Source organism: Colletotrichum scovillei (assembly GCF_011075155.1).
Source record: "Colletotrichum scovillei strain TJNH1 chromosome Unknown Contig00001, whole genome shotgun sequence".
Lineage (NCBI taxonomy): Eukaryota > Fungi > Ascomycota > Sordariomycetes > Glomerellales > Glomerellaceae > Colletotrichum > Colletotrichum scovillei.
The window spans coordinates 1,394,918-1,415,460 of record NW_023336259.1 but is presented as its reverse complement, the minus strand read 5'-3'; the positions used below and the strand labels follow the sequence as shown (position 1 = coordinate 1,415,460).

General features: G+C 53.9%; 5 protein-coding genes across 5 annotated transcripts; 2 read left to right on the top strand and 3 right to left on the bottom strand.

Annotated features, from left to right (window-relative positions):
• Window positions 1-568: 568 nt before the first annotated feature.
• Window positions 569-4,973, bottom strand: HER10_EVM0001293 (phospholipid metabolism enzyme regulator). Its single transcript, XM_035471048.1, has 2 exons — window positions 3,130-4,973; window positions 569-2,886 (listed from the first exon to the last, which is right to left on the bottom strand). Exons 1-2 carry the CDS (start codon window positions 4,283-4,285, stop codon window positions 1,454-1,456), a joined length of 2,589 nt encoding a protein of 862 aa, XP_035337975.1. The 5' UTR covers window positions 4,286-4,973; the 3' UTR covers window positions 569-1,453.
• Window positions 4,974-11,859: 6,886 nt separating this feature from the next.
• Window positions 11,860-13,379, bottom strand: HER10_EVM0009516 (dimethyladenosine transferase; the record flags this gene model as incomplete). The annotated part of the gene is made up of 8 exons (XM_035479002.1): window positions 11,860-12,225; window positions 12,280-12,354; window positions 12,407-12,535; window positions 12,595-12,762; window positions 12,816-12,923; window positions 12,978-13,115; window positions 13,172-13,228; window positions 13,281-13,379. 8 exons carry the CDS (start codon window positions 13,377-13,379, stop codon window positions 11,860-11,862), a joined length of 1,140 nt encoding a protein of 379 aa, XP_035338752.1.
• A 365-nt stretch (window positions 13,380-13,744) lies between these two features.
• On the top strand, window positions 13,745-16,579 carry HER10_EVM0010919 (PRP1 splicing factor; the record flags this gene model as incomplete). Its single annotated transcript, XM_035480363.1, has 1 exon — window positions 13,745-16,579. The coding sequence occupies one exon, from the start codon at window positions 13,745-13,747 to the stop codon at window positions 16,577-16,579; it is 2,835 nt and encodes a 944-aa protein (XP_035338880.1).
• A 275-nt stretch (window positions 16,580-16,854) lies between these two features.
• On the bottom strand, window positions 16,855-17,369 carry HER10_EVM0006870 (uncharacterized protein; the record flags this gene model as incomplete). Its single annotated transcript, XM_035476443.1, has 3 exons — window positions 16,855-17,022; window positions 17,094-17,197; window positions 17,261-17,369. The coding sequence occupies 3 exons, from the start codon at window positions 17,367-17,369 to the stop codon at window positions 16,855-16,857; spliced, it is 381 nt and encodes a 126-aa protein (XP_035338500.1).
• A 1,056-nt stretch (window positions 17,370-18,425) lies between these two features.
• On the top strand, window positions 18,426-20,454 carry HER10_EVM0007714 (meiotically up-regulated 65 protein). The gene is made up of 2 exons (XM_035477260.1): window positions 18,426-19,306; window positions 19,365-20,454. Exons 1-2 carry the CDS (start codon window positions 18,946-18,948, stop codon window positions 20,411-20,413), a joined length of 1,410 nt encoding a protein of 469 aa, XP_035338582.1. The 5' UTR covers window positions 18,426-18,945; the 3' UTR covers window positions 20,414-20,454.
• Window positions 20,455-20,543: the final 89 nt, after the last annotated feature.

Genomic DNA, 20,543 nt, shown 5'->3' with positions numbered 1-20,543 from the left:
TAGACCGCTCGGCCAAGTTGCCCGTTTCCGAATCGCTCGTAGAATCTAGAGTGGATCAGATGTGGATGCCAGAATCAGTTGCAGAGGAAGCTCAATAACCCTCTCCCTCTTATGAGTCTTTTGTGCCATCGTGACCGCCCCCTCCATCTCCACCAGTAGATGGTTCTGCCTTGACCGGTCTGACACATTCATCGCCGGGTGCCCTGTACTGAGAGAGCCAGTGTTCATACTCTGCTCCATACTCCACACTCTGCACACTACGTACGAGAATCCGAGGGCAATCCTCTGCACTCTGTACACAAAAAGCAAACAGGAGATGTGCACAAAAAAGCAAAGATAGAGGGTTGCGGTGGGCCCGGCCCGCCTCCGATCGGAGAGGTCAACTCCCAGGGTGCCCGGGCATCGACCCCTCCTAACCCCCACCCCACGTTGCTTGGGGGATCTGTTTACTTTTTACCCACAGATCGTCCCTTGGTGATGTAAAGGCGGTCAGTGGGAAAGCCCTCGTCCTTTTGATGAGCTGCCAGCTGGCAGGGTCATGCGAGATGCACACAAACATGTTTCGGGATGGGATGGGGGCCTTGGGTGCATGGTTGTGGAGGGTAGTCTGTTTATTCCTCGGATCTGCAGGCTGGCTGGCGGAATGGTAGCCAAACAACTGAGGCTCTGCCCATGCCATGATTGTCAACACGTGTGGGCCTCGTGAGACGTAGTAAATACATAGCAGGTAGGCATGCTTCAAGGCAAATGAATGTCCAGTCTCAGGAGAGCTAGTATCGGCATTCTCTAGCTGTCTACCTAGCTCTGGGCTACCTTGTCCATCACGAACCTCGCTAAGACTGCACAACCTCCACGTCAAAACTGACTTTCTTGTTTTTGTCGCGCACCTCTGTGGGCGGACCTGACTCCTTGTCTTCTGATCTCCTCTGTTGGTCGTGAAGTTTCGTTACAATTACAACAGCGTAGTTGCTACTTTTCCCTTTCTAATGAACCCAAGAGCTGAAAAAGGCCGTTGCAAAGAAGATTCCCATACTGATAAAGAAAGCAACGCAAAACCCAAATGTCCTAACCCTTGCCCTAATATGAAGAACGGTCCTGTGCCTGAATGAGTGCGTTTCGCTGTCCTGTCCCGTGATCTGCTGTGCCGAGGAATGGCATGTGGTCCACCAAAGTCGTGGTCTGGCTGGATGAAGAAAGTCAAACGCAAGAAACAAAAGCTGCGTGAGCACGCTAGCTGGAGATCCGAGAGTCATCGTGGTCAGCGATGCTCTCAATAAGAGAAGTATATACAGTTCGCTTTTGTCTGTCTTTGTTCCGAAGCATTTATTGCTGGAAAGCCTCGCTCAACGCCGCTTTTCCCCGAAATACTATGCTATGCCATGCACGCTCAATATACAGAACAAGTTGACAAAGAAAATGATCGAATGTGCCGACCTCCAGTAAGGGAGACACCCTACGGTTCAAGACCAGGTACTTCTCCAGGGAGTGTTGTGTTTGGTCGGAGAGAAGGGTCATTAGCCGAGTTTGGCTTGACTGTTGTTCTGCCAGAAATTGGTGCGCTTCTAACCCGCTGGCTCAACGGTAAAGAATAACGGACGACACCTTTGACGATCAAGTCGAATTCATCCTGGATGATACGACCCCATCGCTCAGAACCTCCAGCAGAGTGGTTGCCTGGAAGATGGAGTCTCATGGTGCCTGTCGATGCCGATACACCCTTATTGAAGAAAGACCCCTCAAATGATAGCGGGCTATCAAACTCCATAATGGTTCCGAGTCGCATGTTCGGAGCATTGTCTTCGTCTGGTGGATCGTCGGGGGGATAATCTCGAATATGCATGTCTGGGTCTCCCAACTCCCCTTCATGTGGCCGCTTCCACCAGTCAAAGTCAGTGCCCGCGTGAGGCGACTTTGCAAATATCTCCAGATTCGCCTGATCGATAGAGACGACCACGATGTTGGGATTGTGGGCTTTGACCGTCAGGTCGAACATCAATTCTGGGTCACTAGCCAAGACATTCTTGACAGAGACCAACTGAATGTCCGTCAGCGGCTGCGAGGTCGCGAACATAAAGCCAATCGCGCCAGTAATGACGAGGAGCAACATCATAGTGACAACCAAACAAGCTGCAAATCGATTCAGATAGGATGGTTGCTGCCTGTACGTTTGTGATTCGAGGTTCCGCAGATTTGCAGGTTGACGTCTGCTCCTCCTGGAAGACCTGACTGTAGATGAAATCAACGGGGTGCGCTCGTCGTCAGCGCCAGTGGTCGTAGTATCGTCGGCCGCATCGTAACGGGCCATCTGAATCGACGATCGCTTTCCGAGCGCGTGAGGTCCACCTCTAGCAGAGCTCGCAACCCTAGGACTAGGAGGGCCGGATGACTGTCTCGAGGTGTTGCCCGAGAGCTTAGACCGAGCAGCATTTGGGAAGAGCGATTCGTTGTCGAAAAGTGAGGGGTGTGAGTTTCCTGGCTGTCGCCCCCAGCGACCAAAGTGATTGTGGTGGTGATGCCGACTCGTACCTCTGCCCGATCCTGGGCCTACACTCCTGCCGCTGCCCTTACCATCTTCATCGACGCCAAGGCTCTCTGCTCCATTGCTGTTGAACGTGTTGACAAACTTCATGCTCTTCTTCAGCCCGACGGCTGCGGCGGCGGCGCCGCTGCCTTGCAGAGCCTCATGAATTGAGCGCATCCCCATACCGCCAGGTCTGTCAGCCTGGCTAATCATCGAAGTAGCGCTAGGTGTCCGCGAGTGAAATCTGCGCCTGTCGACATCCGGGGGGTTACTATCGTAAACGAATGTTTCCTCTGAGTCTGACGTATTCGCCTCGTCAACGGCGCTGGCCACTTTAGCCTCAAAAATATCCGCCTTGGAGGATGCTGATTCAAGTCTAGTCAGTAAATTGCTCATAAATGGTAGATTCCGTATAATGGGTAAGCTGCAAAGAGAAATCCAGATGCGATAGCGAAACTGCCGCGGAGGGCGCACTATCTCTGCTCGCGGTCCCGAAAACGTTGTTTCGAGCGGGGACAAAGCATCAGTTGCTGCAGACACTGATCGCAGACTGTGCTGGTGATGCCGAAGAGTCCTAGAAGAGTACAAAATTGAATCTGGTGTCTCACCGTTGCCAGAGTTGACTGTGGGTTGCTTCCGGCTCGTCTTCTTCTTGTCTTTCTTGGGCCTAATCGTCTCGGTACTTGGCTTCGCCCTTAGTGTGCCGCTGCTGACTTCCAATTTAGAAGCAGGTGCCAATGCCACCTGGGGAATAGACGACACCGTTTCCGTCTCGACTATGAGGGAAGATCCTTCTCCCGTTGCTTTGCTCTTGCCTTGCTTGTTGGACAGCACACTAGACTGTCGCGTAACCGTCGGGGCAGGAGCGGAGCTCTGCGATCGCACTCTGAGTGTCCCGTTGTCGCCCATGTTGTCGTGAGCCTGGAGGGCTCCCCTGCTAAGGCGAATAGTGCGATTGTTGTCCACTTGCGTCGCCAGGCTTTCGGCACTCACAGCAGCCTCGTGGGCCAACTTCTCGTTGACCTGCTCCAGCGTAGAGTCCATTTGCCCTGGCGAATTCGGCAAACTCACTTCCTGTACTGTTTCCAGAGTTGAGCCGTTTACGGTCACTGGGGTTCGCACGCCAGATGGTAGTAGCGAGTCGTCGGTTTCGCTCTCTGACATGGAAGGGAGGCGATCCGGTTGTGGAGTCGGGGAGGCTTTCGTGAGATTCACCCTCGGGGCTTCCTGCTCGCCTTTTCGTGTGGTGGGCGGAATGTGAGGCTTATTGAGCTGAGGAGGGGGTGAGCGCAAGCGAGGCGACACAGGCCAGCGAGGGCTGTCTCTCGTTTGAGCTACCTCAGTATTGAGAGGTGCCTTCTGAGGATTGATAGATCTAAGGAAGGATTCTTGTGAATTCGGGAGTAAAGTAGGAGTTGTCGCTGCGGAGAGCGTCCTGGACGACGTCGCCGGCCCTGGGATGTTGGTATTGGACCTGGGTGTCCGTACTGCAGTCAAGTCCTGTTGGCTGCTCTTGCGCGATCTCAGGCCGGGGGTAGATGCGGATTTGGGCGCGTGAACGGGCTTCTGTGCCTTTCGTGACGGGGAGGTGTCGCGGGAGTTGTATGGTGACGGTGTTAACGAGGTTGTGGCGGAGGATGGTTTAGAGTGCGGTTGGGTCTCGGCGGCGTTGTTTGAGGGGGTAGTGATGGACGTCTCTGTATGTTCTATGCGTGACTGGCTTGCGTCAGAGGGCCCGTTTGTGGTGCTGAATGTCTTTTCCATGGCCGAGGATTTTCAAGTGAGACAGCAAAGGGAATGGAGCCTCGTCTAGTCCTCATACCAATCGAATGTGGGTATTGTTAACTCGGGAGCCGGCAATCGTAGTTCGGAAGCAGGCCTATCATGATGTTCGACAATGCGACGTGGTATAGGATGGATTTCTGGGTGGAAGGTTGGGACCCTGTCGGGAATCTGGAGATATCGTTTGAGTGGTTGTTGTGCTGCTTTGGGACCGGTTTGAGGCAAGACGAATGCGCGGTCGTGTCTAGGTTTCGTGGGTGACGGGGTGCTAAGCTACTGGCGATTGGGCTGCTGTGGAGCTGTTTGACAGGAACACAAGAGTGAGAGTGATTCGCAGAATGTTTCCTGAGTAGAAAAGAATACGGGTTGACAACGAAGAGTAAGAAGCTCTAAATGAGGGGATTGGAGGGGGGGAAGAAACCAAGTGTGGTGGTGTAAGTTAAGAAGAGGAGTGTGTGGTGTGTCTGATGTAAAAGACGAAGACGAAGACGGCTGGAGGAGGTGGTGGTGGTGGAGGTTGTGGGAGACCAGACGGGAATGAGGTCAGTAAGGTCAGTCAGTGCAAACCTAAGGTAAGCCAAAATTTGCAGGGTGCGCTGGCACTGGTGAATGGATGGATGGCGTCGGTGCTGATGAGGAAGGCACTTGTTATGGCTGGCAACTGGGTGATTGGGGAATGGGGGGTGGACTGGGCTTTGGGTGAGAGAGAAGGTCGGTCGGGTGGTGTGTGCTGGGATGGACCGGTCGGTAAGGAGCGGGCTCTTAGCGTGTGACGCCTACGACCTGCCCAGCGAGAGAGTCTCAGAAAGACCTCAGCGGCCCAAAGTTGGGCAAGAAAGCACCTGCCGGAAAGTAGTGCCTTGTTTGCAAGGGGAGCAAGGAAGGCAAGGTACCTAGGTACATGGCTCGTGATGCGGTCGGTACGTAGTTACAAGTAGCCAGCTACCCGTGAGGACCCATGCGCCTTGTTGTTGCCGGGGGCCGGCCGCAGTCATCAAAAGGGCAGGTACGAGGATACATCTGCGACTACTTGATTCGAAGTATCCGGCTCGCCCTGCTCTGGCTGAGGTGCTCTGGGGCGCACTTTTGCTGGTACTTCAGGTATAATTCTCCAGAGGGCAGAGGCAATGCACTGATGCTGCCGCTGCCGTCACTTACTCCGCCGGAACTGAAGAGAGTTGATGGTCCCTCCGATGATTATCCTCTACTACTGGGCTCTCTCGCATTGCACGAGGACATGGCCCAAATGCCATCGAGATTCCCTTGAGCGTACCTACCTACGCAGTAAGCGTAAACGAGTAGGTATTGTGTACTGCCGCTTCCCGTGCAATCGAGTCGAATTGTATAGACACAATCCTACGTATCCATCATACACACACCTTTGGTATCAAACCATGCCCTGGAGCTGGCTAACCAACCACGATGCAGAGTGTCTTTGAAAGGAACGGCACGGATGTGAAGCAAACAACCGTTTTGACAGAGGCCCATCAGAAAGGCTGCCCTATCATCGATTCTGTGGGCGAGGTGACAAAGACATGGCAGGGCAACGAGTAAGTAGCAGCAAGACAAGTGACAACCAAAAAACCCAAAATGAAAATGTGAGGGAGAGAAAAATTCAAAAAAGCAAAATTGAAATGGCACCGATTCATGAAGGGAAGGGCGACCCTGATGCGCTACCCCTAGGCTCCTTTGACTGCTTGATGCCTCTTATTGGCACTCGATATCGCTTCCGTCTCCCTCCATTCCTCGCCTTTGTCTCCGTCTCTACCTTTCTTACCTCCGTAATACTTTGCACGAAATTTTCTCTCACCTCCCAGCTCCATCCTGGCATAGAAATGTTTCTGCTCATCTTCGGCGCCTCTTGTAGAGCGTAAGGGCCAACGGAGACATGGACAGGTCTAGGTCTGAGGGAGCTTGGTGCTCGAGGCACCGCGGAAGCGTTCCTGAAAGTCCGCAGCAATCAGAAGCTTGTATCTGGGACCCATCAGAACAAGTCAGCAACGAAGCTTTTCCCGTCTCAGCCGATTCTCTCTTTTTCAGTTTCTCGTGCGGTGTGCCGTGGGCAGAAGGGCTCAAGCCATGTGCTCGACGTATCGTCTTGTCCAGTCCAATCCAGTCCTGCCGGGTAACGAATTGCGTTTACGGGTCACGGTGAGCGGCATCCTGGGCTTCTCCTCCTCCTCTCCTCCCCTCCACCGAACAGAAAAATCGGATCTCTGAAGACTGGAGACTGGAGACTGGAGAGGGGCGGCGCAGCGGACGGATTCCTTCAGCAGCCAACGCGAGAAATGGACCCGATTCTGCTGCAGGTCCCAGCATAGCGTCGCACAGGGCGAAAGGCGGAAGGCCCGGCGGGCGAAGGAAAGGAATATTGCGACTGCCAACTGACACTGGACTCTGGGAGACTGCGACTATGAAGAGGGGGCAGAAAAAAAGAGGGGAGGAAAAACAGGCCAGGTGCCAGGCCAAGCCGGTGCCAGGCACAACGTCAACACCGCTGCACCAGTGACCAGCATGAGGTGCCCATCGCCCAACCTCGGAGTTTGCAACAGTCGCGACCGGCCCACGGTACGTACCTGTCTACCTTGCTCTCCATTCCGACAACACGGAGTGACCTTCCCGGGCGAATACTTCAGAAGTTCTAGGTACGTCTCTTCGTTCCCGCTAGACATGGACCACTCTGGCGGGGGAGGAGTCCCGTCTTCCAGGATCCTTGGAGGTACACAAGGAGGCACGGCTACACAGGTACAAAGGAAAGCACCTTTTTTGCCCTTGGTCCTCTTGTCTCTTTCCATCCAGTAGTGTAGGCTGGGAGCTGTTGCTGGGTTCTGCCTCACTTCTTCTAGTGTACGGAGAGGTACTAGGTCGTCAGTAGAGTTCCTTCTCCGTCCAACAAATTGCTTGGGTCGAATAAGTTTAGGAAGTTAGGAGATACTGCGACCGGCAAACCCCCTGAAACCACGCGGGATGCCTCAGACCGCAATTCTTTCCCGGATGCTTTTCTCCATATTACCACTTTCCCAAGAATCCTATCACCCACTTGCTCTAAGGTAGGTACTTACATACTAAGGTACTCCGTAGTGAGTCTGCCCGCTGGGCTGTGGACAAGAGTGGATGTCAAATGCAGCCCAAGTCTCTGGCCCACGACGCCCAAACTCGCCCACGCAATCTGGAATTTTTCTGGATGCAACTTTCATCGTCGGCCCCCCTTGCCCTCCCCCGGGCTCCAGGCAAGGCAAAGCCAGGACACACGGCGCAGCTGATCTTCATCCAGGAATCCACCCTTCTTGCTTTTGCCTTTGGCGTATTTTTCTTCTCTCCCATGAGTGCGGACTACGGAGTAACATCGCCCATTCTGTTGCACCGGCGGCCTGTCACCGACCCCCCCCCCCCCCGGGAGCCATCACCGCTGATTAGAATCGGGCATCGTGGGACCTCGGGACAACTTCCTTCCAATCAAGGCCCCTGGTCTTCTTCAGACTTCTAGTCACCATCCCCTGTTCCCAGGCAGAAGAATCCGGCTTCTGCGAAATACACTATTCGTACGGATACAAAGTTACAAACTCATAGCTGCCATCAAATACCGCCCACAAAGTACACTGTCACTAAGCTCTTTCTTCTCTATCCGCAATCGCACTCGAGCTTCTCGAGTCTTCCATCTTGGCTGATGTGCGCTGCTGTGGACGCAGTTTCCAGGGCCAAGGGTCGCAAATGCTCTAGTCAGGAACTGGAGGACCGGGATCATGGCCGGGACCTGCAGTCTGGTGCATCTCTTGCTTCAAGATTTGCCTACTTCCAAATTTCGGGAGCCAAGTCCAAGGCGGAAGAACCCAGTGATATTCAGCAAATTCCTAACAAGTCGTTTGATTGCCGCCATTTCGCTACCACACAACCTGCTTAGCTTGCAGTCAACAACAACTTGAAATAGAGTCACAGGACAGACAGACAGCAAACAGCCATGCTGTGGCTTTTGGTACCCTGACGAGGGACGGGGACGCATGCCACTGCTCCATACAGGGTACTTTGCAAACAAATCAAGGGCCTTTACGTGGGCTTCGGACCTGGTGCCGAAGCACTATTGAAGTTGACGCATGTCTCTTGAGGCTTCTACCCTATCTTAGTCAACCAGGCACAACTTACACTTCCGCCTTTGCCACAATTTACAAACTATGGACCGTAACGCCCGCCGCGATCGGATGCCTGCTTGTTCGCTTCCAACAGTCGACCGTTGAGGTCGAAATGGCGGTGTTGTGTCAGAATCCTCAACACGAAAGGTTCTTGTCGGGAGCACACTACGACTTTTACGAGATGAGGCATGGCTTCATTGACTCGGAATGTGGTATTCGCAGCATTTTTCTCGTTGAGAAGAACAGATATAACTTTCGTCAATAGGAAAGGGCTGGTACCAAGTGTACACCGTTCCAGTCCGTAATGTTTCTCGTCTCTACCTACGGATACGGCTGTCGACAAGAACACTGTCTTTGCCAACAACGGAATGTCTGCAGGTCAGCAGATCAAGAAGAAGCCAACGTTCCTCCCGCCAGCTTCCTTGAGCCTCTCAGAGACAGCCAAGTGGACGACGTGGCAGGCACACAACTGGCTGCATCTCCCATGTGAACCAACCTTGGGCTCTGGTTTTAGGGGGCCGCCATCTTGAGTGCTTGGGTTCTGGTTCTCTGGATAACCTGAGACATTTCCTAAAGCGAGGAAAAGTTGTACCGACCCCATGCTCCGGACAGAACGTCACAATAAACCCACCCGCCCACGATGCCCTGATGGTACCGAGCTATTGGGGGCTTTTGCGACGTTCGATTGGTCGTCGGCCGTTCCCCTCGGATCCCACAATCTGGGGACAGGCAGAAGAAAACAACTTGAAATGCGCGGTGAACGTTACCAGGTCGATTTGACGTTTCCCGCATCTGCCCATTACTCACATCGCATAGTCATCGCCGCCTTCGCTGCGATGATGGTGCAAGCGTGGGATCTGGGCTATGTCAAACGCTGCCGTTGCTGGTGCTCTCTTCATCGACGCCAATCCCTTTGCGGTCCTGGCCCATCGACCTTGACCCATCGTATGATGGGCCGCGGCGGCCCCCGCGAGACAGAATGACAGGCTCCGTTCCCCGCCCAGACCGAGGTGCTCACCGGCCATACTGAGCACCGAAACCCGACGAACGGCTGATCTGGCAGCTGATGCTGTGCGACAGAAGCGCTGAGCAGGTCGCTGCGGCGCTGACAGGCCGTTCTTTCGGTTCTTCTCCACGTTGCATCGAAGACGCTGCCTCCAGCCTCCGGTTCTAGGTAGCCTCTGCTTACCATGCACGGGAGGGAAGTGAGGACCGCCAAAGGTGTGGCTCAGCCAGGCGTAGAGGGAATGATGCTCCGTACCAAAAAATAGGTACGTCAGAATATACGATGCAGTAGTACATATTCCATCCGTCTAAAAAGGGTGTCCGGGAGGATCGGTAGGCCTGGCAGGTCTCACCCTCCCGTGCGATGGTGCGGAAGTGGTGAGCCCTCTCTCAAGCCGCGGGGCTCACATAACCAGTCGTAGACTTGTAGCTTAGAGAGGGCAATACAAATCAGGGAAACCAAGCTGCGGTTGTCTGATGAGAAACACGCCTCGCTCTGCTGGCTTTCCCAGTCCAAGCTGTCCTCCCTCTGTCTCTTGCTTTCCATTCCCGCATTACTTGGCAGGCCGAACCAGATGCCTTTCCTTGGGCCCTCACACACATAGACAAGAAGCGTGAAAGAAAAGAGAGACAAAACCACGTCAACGTCTCCCACGGCTTTTGAAACTTTCATGTCCGGCGCGTGATGTTGATTCTTCCAAGGAATAGAAAAGGTTTCTTTCCAGAATCCACCTACCGAATCCCTCCAACAGCCCCCTTCCCCCCCGCGTGTCAGCGCGCCGGCGGCGGGCGTTGATCATCTGCGCAGGAACCCGGAAGTCTATAGGTTGGGACAGTCGCAGTTTAGTATGCAATGACGTTCCACACCTCTTTGGGGAGGTTCAGTTCTCGAGAGGGTAGGTAGGTAAGATGGGCGCTATTAGGCAGACGAACAAGTTCAAAGCCACAGCCAGCCCACGCGCAAACCACACCCGATCCCACTGGTAGGGTAGATGATAACCCGCCATTCTGGGAAAGACAAAGGCTGGCGCCTGTCAGATGGGACGGGCCTTGTTCGTCTCGTCGCGATGCGCTGGCGGGAACGCAATCCGCGCGGGTAAGGCAGCCTTGTTCTCTCCCTCTCTGTCTAATGCTTACCACCCGCCCGATGAATCAGTACTTACGTTACCTATGCATCCTTGGGCGGGAGTCTTTGGCCCGGTCACTTCTTGGTGGTGGTGGTATAAGGCGCAGTCGGATTGGGTGAGCGTGGGCGTGGCCTGTTGTAATTTGTTCATATTCTTCGAAAGAACTGACTGCATGCACAGAGCCACGTTGGTCCGCCCCTCCATCCCCCCTTTCACTCCTATTGATTGCTTAGTCTCTCGTGATTTCCTTCCGGTTTCCTACGGCGGTGATGTACCTGCTCTCTGCCCCCTTCCAAATAAGGTGTATCATGACACTCTATACTTGGTTGCGGGCCCGGGCGAGGTGGCTAAAGTACCATTTTGTCTCGTTACGCTTCCCTTCCCTTCCCGAAATAGGGGCGATGCTTCCTATTCCATCGGTCCAATTCGGGTCAATGGAGAGAACTGGTGCTGTGAAGTCGAGCACGCATTTACAGAAAATAAAATTCCCGTTTCGGGCGAACAGCCACAATCTATGCCCGACGGAGGGTGCTGATTTGAGAAGCTCATGGCTGACCAAAGGCTCAATCTTTTATTCCAGTAATGAGAGTAGTAGTGGCAGTATGACAGACTCCCGAGTGGACGAGACGGCATCATGATGACTGCCTGACAAATGATGACTCCTAGACCTTTCGGCGTTGGTTGGTCCGGAACCAACCCCCCCTACCTTCTTCCCCCGGATGAGACTGCGTCGGTGATCTTGATGGGGGTTGTATGCCGTGATGGGTTACCTCGGTAAGGGGAGAGATGGAATGAGACTAGTATGGTTTTCAAGGTCTTCTAGAATCCGGATGGGATGCTTCGAGATAATACGATGTGCCTCGGTGTCGGTAGTGAGCTGTTGTGTAAGTCATGCCATGGGGTGAAAATGCTTTCGATGTATCTTTGCCCAAGACGGCCGTGGTATGAAGCGGCTGAATGAACAACGGTTCAGACCGAAGCTAATTAAGATCTTGCGTATATCTTGCCTGTCTACGGTTGATGCTACGACGTCTCCAATAAGGAGAGAAAGGACGGAGGTCTGAACACCTTTGGGAGGGGCATCATAATGGCTCACAGGTTAGACAACCACTCGAGCTTCATGGGGAAAGCACAGCAACTCTTCAATGAATGTGATCCACAGCCTTCTACCATCATATTGTTTCCGCAACCTGATATCTCCTCTCATTTTGTACGCCCAAACGCCAGGCCATGACTGCCCGTTCTATAAAAGCAATTTCATCAACAGAGACCGGCCATTCCGTCTGAAGACGGACATCTAGGCAAAGTGAATGCCCTCCGAGTTGAGAGCAGAAAGCAGCTTCAGGAAATCCGTCTCGTCGCACAACCGCGCTCTCTTCTCCATCAGCTCGGTGCTCTCGAGCGCGCGTTCAATCTTGCTCCGCACGAGCGCCGCAACCTTGGTCTTCTTGCGCTTGCTCTTCGTCTTCTCAGGCGCCTTGGCAGCTGTAGCGTTGAGCTCCTTGAAAAACTCGGGTGTGTCATCGTCCATGGGCTCGGCATCGTCGTCGTCGTTTCCGCCGGCGTCCGCGTCGTCGTCCATTTCCATGGCGTCGTCCTCGTCATCCTCGACAAGAGAGTCGTCCAGGGGCACGTTGTTCATGGCAGCCCATGTGCGGTAGTTCTAGTAGCAAATCAGTACCTCTATCCTTTGGAGGCACACAACCTTGAAACTCACCTTCTCCAGCATCTGGAGAACTTCTTTCGTACCGAGCCAGCTGGCTCGCATGGTCCTGTTCTTACGGTTGAAGCACTGAGTGGTTTGTTAGCTGTGAGATCTACGAAGTGACATTAAAACTACTTACAACGCGGAGAAGGCCGTCGAATTCCTCGAAGGCGATGGTGGGACGCTCGGCTCCCTGCTTGGGCACAATGCGCACAACGCAGGAGTCGACCTGTGGCGGCGGCCTGAAGTTGGCCTTAGATACCTTCATCTATTGCAGAGTGTCAGAAAACCGTCGGCAAAGATGCATTCCCGAGCATCTTTACTCACCACATTGGAACATGTCGCCCAAAAGTTGGCGTTCACACTCAATCTACCATAGAGCTTGTCGCCGGGCTTGGCCACAAGTCTTTGTCCGAACTCGAGCTGAAACATGAGAATCGCTTGCCGTGGCGGCTTTGGCATCGCAAGCATCTTGAACACCAGGGGCGAAGAGATCTAACGACAGGTTAGCTACGCCGGGCTGGCATCAAAAGCATCAAAGAACGTGCCTGGTAAGGTGTGTTTGAAATGAGAACGTCGAAAGGAACCCATTCGACTTTGATGGCATCTCCGAGCATGACATCGAGCTTGCGCTGCTCCGGAGTTCCTTGCACACGCTGTTTTGGGTCCCGTCAGCCTCCGAGTATCGTCCTGAGGGCGTTTTGTCCAACCTTTGTCACTTCGGCCGCCATTCGAGGGTCGAACTCGATCGCAATGAGCTTCTTCGCCTTCTCGAGAATTCTCACTGTTAAGTTACCAGTTCCCGGACCGATTTCGAGCACAGTATCCGTGGGCTTAAGTTCGGCTTTCTGTATAGACGCACTTAGTACGTGGTTCGTTATGGACGGGGGGAGTCTGGGCGTACGTGAACAATCGCATCCGCCACACCGGGGTTCTTCAAGATATGTTGACCAACATTCGTCTGTGACGGCAGTTAGTCAAAGTTCCAAGACGTATTATAGAATGCGACGCACGTTGAACTTGAAGACATTGTTCGTCTTCTGAGAAGGTCGAGAGTACGGGCTTCCCGAGGCGGCGGCGGCATTCCGCTTACCAGCTTTCGCTTTACCCATATTGCGTATGTGAACTTCCGAACTGTCGCGCTATACCAAAGAATCCAGGTTTGTGAGAAGCAGTCGACCTCTGGCGTACAGTATCCGGTAGCGCAAAGTTTGAGACCCTGAAATCTTCGCGATGTCGAAGTCTGCGGTGAAGATGGAGGGGCAGCCTTTTGGAAATTTTAGTGGACCCTCGCCCCACTACGACCTGGCGCGACAGGGATTGTGCAGCTCAAAAACTTTAGTACCACTTCAGCCTTGCGCGACCGGTTCCAAGCATAGAGTGAGGCCAAACCTCACTGAGTGCCTACAAATACCCCATCAGGCGCGCCCTCTTGATCTTGCTGCCGCACCGAAGAGCCACCTGTTCAATCGCCAATATGTCGGGCAGGCGCGACTTCCTGAGCCAACCGGCTCCCGAAAACTACGTCGCTGGTCTTGGTAGAGGTGCTACCGGCTTCACTACGCGATCAGATCTGGGTCCTGCACGCGAAGGACCGACTGAGGACCAAATCAAGGAAGCGGTCGCCAAGCGCGCAGCACAACTCGGCTTAGGCACCGACGGCAAGAAGGCGGAGGAGAAGGACGATGACGATGACCGGTTCAAGGACCCCGATAACGAAGTCGGCCTTTTCGCAGGTGGCGTGTACGACAAAGATGACGAGGAAGCCGACAGGATATGGCAAGAAGTTGACGAGAAGATGGCGAGGAGAAGGCAGAAGCAACGAGAAGCGCGCGAAAAGGCCGAGCAAGACGAATACGAACGGAAGAACCCCAAGATTGCACAACAATTTGCGGATCTCAAGAGAGCGCTTTCGACGGTTACCGACGAGGAATGGGCGAGCCTTCCTGAAGTTGGAGATCTGACAGGGAAAAACAGGAGAAGCAAGCAGACCTTGCGACAACGCTTCTACGCAGTTCCAGACAGCGTTCTGGCTGCTGCGAGGGACTCATCAGAGCTGGGCACCACGGTTGCGGATGACGGAGCAGCATCAAGCTCCGAACAAGCGGACGGCACGATGACGAATTTTGCCAAGATTGGTGCTGCCAGAGACAAAGTCCTCAAGTCTAGGCTCGAGCAAGCGTCACAGGACGGAACCGAATCATCAGTCGCCGGTAGCGCATCGAGTATCGATCCCAAGGGCTACATCACCAGTCTGAACAAAAGCGTTCTCAACGAATCGCAAGCGCAAGTCGGCGACATCAACCGTGTACGCGAGCTGTTAACATCGGTGATCAAAACGAACCCGAATAATGCGCCGGGTTGGATCGCTGCGGCTCGCTTGGAGGAACTGGCCGGCAAGACGGTAGCTGCACGGAATGTGATAGCACGCGGGTGCACACACTGCCCCAAGAGTGAGGATGTGTGGCTGGAATATATTCGACTCAACGATGGAAAAAATGCCAAGATTATTGCCGCCGAGGCAATCAAGAAGAATGATCGATCTGTGCGTCTCTGGGTCGAGGCAATGAGACTGGAGAATGAGCCTAGGGCGAAAAAGAAGGTCATCAGACTCGCTCTGGATCATATTCCGGAATCAGAGGCACTATGGAAGGAAGCGGTCAACCTCGAAGAAGATCCGGAAGATGCCCGGTTGCTGCTCGCCAAGGCAACAGAGCTTATACCCCTATCCGTTGATCTGTGGTTGGCTTTGGCAAGACTGGAGAGCCCTGAAAACGCCCAAAAGGTGCTCAATAAGGCACGAAAAGCAGTGCCTACGTCTCACGAGATTTGGATTGCGGCTGCTCGACTGCAGGAGCAGCTTGGCCAGGGTACGAAGGTCAACGTCATGAAGCGTGCCATTGCAGTTCTGGTCAAGGAGTCCGCCATGCCCAAGCGCGAGGAGTGGATTGCCGAGGCAGAAAAGTGCGAGGAGGATGGCGCTGTCATTACGTGCGGAAATATTATCAGAGAAACACTTGGCTATGGTCTCGACGAAGACGACGACCGCAAGGACACCTGGACGGAGGACGCCCGAGGCAGCATCAATCGCGGCATGTACGAGACAGCACGCGCCATCTACTCATATGCGCTGCGTGTTTTTGTCAACAGCAGGACATTATGGATGGCTGCCGCCGACCTGGAAAGAAATCACGGAACAAAGGAATCGCTCGCCCAGGTCCTGGAGAAGGCTGTCGAGGCATGCCCCAAGAGTGAGGTCCTGTGGATGATGTTGGCCAAAGAGAAGTGGCAAGCCGGCGAGGTCGACAATGCCAGATTGGTACTTGCAAGGGCTTTCAAGTCTAACCCGGATAACGAAGACATTTGGCTTGCTGCTGTCAAGCTCGAAGCCGAGAACGGAGAGACCGAGCGCGCTCGTAAGCTACTGGAGGAAGCCCGCGACCAGGCCCCCACGGATCGCGTGTGGATGAAGAGTGTGGTTTTCGAGAGAGTGCTGGGCAACAGCGATGCGGCACTGGATCTTGTCCAACGGGCGCTGCAGTTCTTCCCTGCAACGGCGAAGTTGTGGATGCTCAAGGGACAAATCTACGAGGACCTTGGAAAGGTCGGCCAGGCACGCGAGGCCTACAGCACAGGTGTCAAGGCGGTGTCAAAGTCTATTCCATTGTGGCTGCTCTACTCTCGACTGGAAGAGAAGGCCGGACTTGTCGTCAAGGCTCGCAGTGTTCTCGACCGAGCCCGACTTGCGATACCCAAATCGGCCGAGCTTTGGTGCGAATCTGTCCGCATCGAAAGACGCGCGGGCAATCTCAACCAGGCCAAGTCTCTCATGGCTAAGGCACTCCAAGAGGTGCCCAAGAGCGGACTCTTGTGGAGTGAACAGATCTGGCACTTGGAACCACGGACTCAGCGCAAGCCGCGGTCACTAGAGGCTATCAAGAAGGTGGACAACGACCCTATCCTGTTTGTGGCTGTGGCCCGAATCTTTTGGGGCGAACGCAAGCTCGAGAAGGCACAGAATTGGTTCGAGAAGGCGCTGGTGCTGGACAGCGACAATGGCGACACTTGGGCTTGGTATTACAAGTTCTTGCTCCAGCACGGAACAGACGTAAGTAGCTGCCTTGATGGCTATCGATGTGAAGTTCGTAAGCTAACTCGATCTCAGGAGAAACGAGCGGATGTCATCAACAAATGTGTCTTAAACGAGCCACGCCATGGCGAACACTGGCAAGCGATTGCCAAACAGCCCACCAATGCAAGGAAGGGAACCGAGGAAATCTTGAAGTTGGTTGCTGAAGTGTTGGAGAAATGAATTATGTAATAGCCTGTGTATCAAACGTCAAATTCGGGTCGGTCGGGAAGGATAGAGGAGAAAAGGTCACTTTCAAAATCAACGAGCAGGCAGTGAAGAATGCCACGAGGAAGCCCCGTGGACTTTCAAGTAATTGAACATGATTCAAAGTATTATAATTGATTCGTACTGCGACTCCTAACCCAGAGCTGAGAAAGCAAACCCGATGCCCATTGTCATGATTGATCCATTACGTAGAGAACACAAGAAAATGATCGCCAGAGTAGTCGTCGGGCTTATTTGCCGCCGAACCAGCTGGAGATGCCGCTCTTGGCCTTGGCGGCTTCGGTCTCGACGGTCTTGTCAAAGGCGTCGACCTTCTTCAAGGCTTCGGCCTTTGCGTCCTTGGCATACGCCTCGACGTTGCTCTTAGTGGCAGAGAACTTCTTGTCGGCCTCAGCGACCTGGCGAGATTGTCAGCGACGATTGATCATTGAAGATGTGCTGGAGGCAGGTCGGGCAGAGGTGAACTTACGGCCTCGTCGAGCTTAGCACCGAATTGCGCGCCCTTGTTCTGGGCGTCGGGCGTGCGTCCGGGAAGATGAGACTTGACCTCGGCGGATGCCTTGTGAACGTCACCTAAATAACGTGGGTCAGCCTTTGAGATGATGAAAAAGCGGCGATGCGACGGGTAAAACATACTCTCGAACTTCTTCTCCGCGGCGGTAGGGTTTCCGCCAGCGCTGTAGAGGTAGTAGCCGACACCGCCAGCGGCAGTGAGACCGAGGAAAAGGGGAGCCTTCTTGGACATATTGATTGGATTTGTGTGTAGTGTAGGGTGTAGTAGAGCTGATTGACGTGTGACCTCTGAGCTACGATCGGGAGAAGCCTGAAGCTATCGTCGTGGTTGTGTGATTTAATTGATTGAATTAGAGAGAGGAGAAAGGGAGCAGCCTTCGTCACGAGAAAGAGCAGGATGGCATGATCTATTAGTACCCTGCTATCGAATCACTGGCGCCGCAGCTCTTGTCTCATTTCTTGCGCGGTTACACTCCTTCCCACACGCCTCCTGGAACCAAACCACACCAGTGAGCTGCACTACCGACATGCTGTCGACCTGGGGCAAGCAGGCGAGGAACATTTGGAGCTACGAAAGCTCCGGTTGACGTGAAGGTGTGAGGGATACATGACGTAGAGCAGCATAAATGCGGGGAATGGGAAGTACATACATAACTTCCCCCCAGCCGCTCCTGGCCGAAGAGCTCCACTTGGGACGGGAACCACGAACTCAGCATGCACAGGCCATCACCTCCAGAGGGGACGGGCACGATACCTGGCGATCACGCGAAACCGGATGGAGGAATGAAGTATTTGTGACGTACCTCTTCAGACCTGACCCTGGTAAGAGTGCAGCATCCACTGGATCTCCAGCGTCACCTCAGCTTGTCAAAGCTCCGAAAATCAGCTGTCACTTTCGATGTATGCCTAAGGTAGGGAGTAATGTTCTACTCTATTCATCCAGGTCTCCTTACAACTTCCACTGAGCGCAGATGGACCTCTCAGCCGACGATCGTGCCCGTCAAACCGTCGCCTGTGGCTTTACAGTGCTCCATGTGCTTCAGTGAGGTTTTGCACGTTAGGTAGCATGAAAACACCTGTTTGAGCTGACTCTCTGGCACGCAAAGCTGAGGTGGTGGCTAGGGGGGGGGCTCGACGCTCGCTGGAAAAAGCTGGGACATTACATCATCGCCGGAGCTGAGTACGCGACACCTCGCAGGCTCACAGGCTCCTGGACTGACTGACAGGCCCGTGGAGTGCATGAGCCGACCCGTGTTCAGCTTTTGGGTCTAGGCCCCCAAGACCAGCCAACGCCTCCTGCTTTCCTTTCGTTATTGTTATTGCTGCATCGTGCTAGCCTTGTTCAGCGTCCTCCATTTGGCCACTGCCAGCCGATAGTGGTCTAGCCCACGCTAGGTCCGAAGAAGAGGTCCCAATTGACTTCCCTGAATTCCTCGCTCGTCGGACCATCGACCTTGTAGCCTCACATCGGCCCTCTCCCTCTACGGCCTCTTTTCCATTCCCACCCGTCGACGGGGCGCGCTTGGTAACATCATTTGTGTGAGCAGATTCGACACAATGTTCAGGTAGCCCACTCAGACTACGCTTCTGTATTCCACCATTCCAGGGCGAGAGCCGCCAATCACCTCCGAGAAGGAAGCTAAAGCACCTCCGGCCCGGATTCCAATTCTCCCCCCACCAACGACGAACCCCCTTTCACCCTCAAGGGTGCCGTTCGGGTCTCACTCCGGCATTGAGCCTCAGGGCGGGCATCAACACGGAAGCGCTCAGACACCGGGCGAGCGAGGCTGCGATACAGCGTTAGAGCGATGCCTTCCTTTCGAAGCTCTCGTCGGGTCACCGGCTTGAAAGATAGTGACTATGACCACGAGATCAGCCTAGTCAACCACGATAACCGCGGTTCACCGAGCACCGAAAGCCTTAGCAGACCTACCCGCGCGTCGACCGGTTCGCAGTTACTCCGTGATGAGGACACTACTGGGAGTCACGATGCGGAACCGAATGGGAACCGCAGTACGGAACACAATACCGATCAGGATGCCAGTACGTCTGGACGCTCAGCAGAGCCAGAACAAAGTCAGCAGTCGAAGGCCGCTGGGCATCGGAGTGCTCCCACTCTTGAACCCCAAACGACAACGGCCACCACAGCACCGTCTATCGAAGTCGAAGGTAAGAGATAGCCATGTCTAACTAATGGTGCAGGTTCTGATACTACATATTGAAACAGAACCCACGCCCATGGAAGGCACAATGCCCGGCAGAAGCAGCAGTCAACGACGGAGGCCAGCCACGGCGGATCGAGAAACAGCTATTGATGTGTTGTGGGAGAACGAGCGAGGCTGCTTTGTTTGCCGGGTTGCCCTATTTTCCGGCAAGGCTTTGGGCAACCTCGACCCGTCGCCTTGGACGAACCAATTTCACAAGACGAGTCCCACCACAACCAAGACAGCACAAGTACCCGACCCATCCTGGGAGTGGGTATGGCCTGAGTGGAAGATACATCGCGAAGAAGGTGTGGCCATGGACGAGTTCGGCTGGGAGTACTCGTTTATGTTCTCCAAGAGATATTCCTGGCATGGTCCGAAATGGTGGAATTCCTTCGTCCGGAGGAGATGCTGGGTTCGCAAGCGCATCAAGAAGAAACCGGAAGACATATCGGAAGACCCGCACATGCTGAACTCCGACTACTTCACCGTTACGCCTGCCAATCACAGCCGTTCCTCTAGTGTGGCACGTAGCCGGCGAGAAAGCGTCAGCAAGGCGAGTGTACAGACCAGTGTGGCAGAGGAGAAGCAAGACATTGAAGACGTGTGGACTCTTATGGCCGTACTTCGAGGCTCTCGCATCGACCGCGAAAAGATTGAGGCTTTTGAGAATTATCTCGCGCATGCCAAAGACAACCTTGAGCACTTACAGGAGGAGATGCACGATGTTATGGGCATATTTGTGTTTCAGGCCTCGAGAAGACTGCTGTTGAGTCGCTTGACCCAGATTTATGACGAAGCTGTCGTTGCAGACGAAGAGAAGCACGAAGATGCAGACAAGGCAAAAGAAAGAGAAGAGAGAAGGAAACACCTTGCAGCGGCAATCAAGCACGCAGACGAAGAAGTCAAGAGGCTTTCGTATTGGAGCGATGTCAAGGGGCTTGCAGAGAATGGCGAAGCCAAACACGCTGTTGCAGAAGATGAGGGATGGAATAAGGGGTGGGAAGGTGTTGATCAGAGCGGTCCTGCGCAGCCCAACTCGGGTGCCTTACCTGGTTCGCCAAAGAAGTAATAGGGACGGTGTGGTAATCATTCTTTTCTTGTATACCCGACTTCATATATACAAACTTGCTAGTCATTGCCTGCAGTACGGATACCTTGCTGTGAAGTAGTTGAATGAACAGTGCAAAATAGTAAGATCA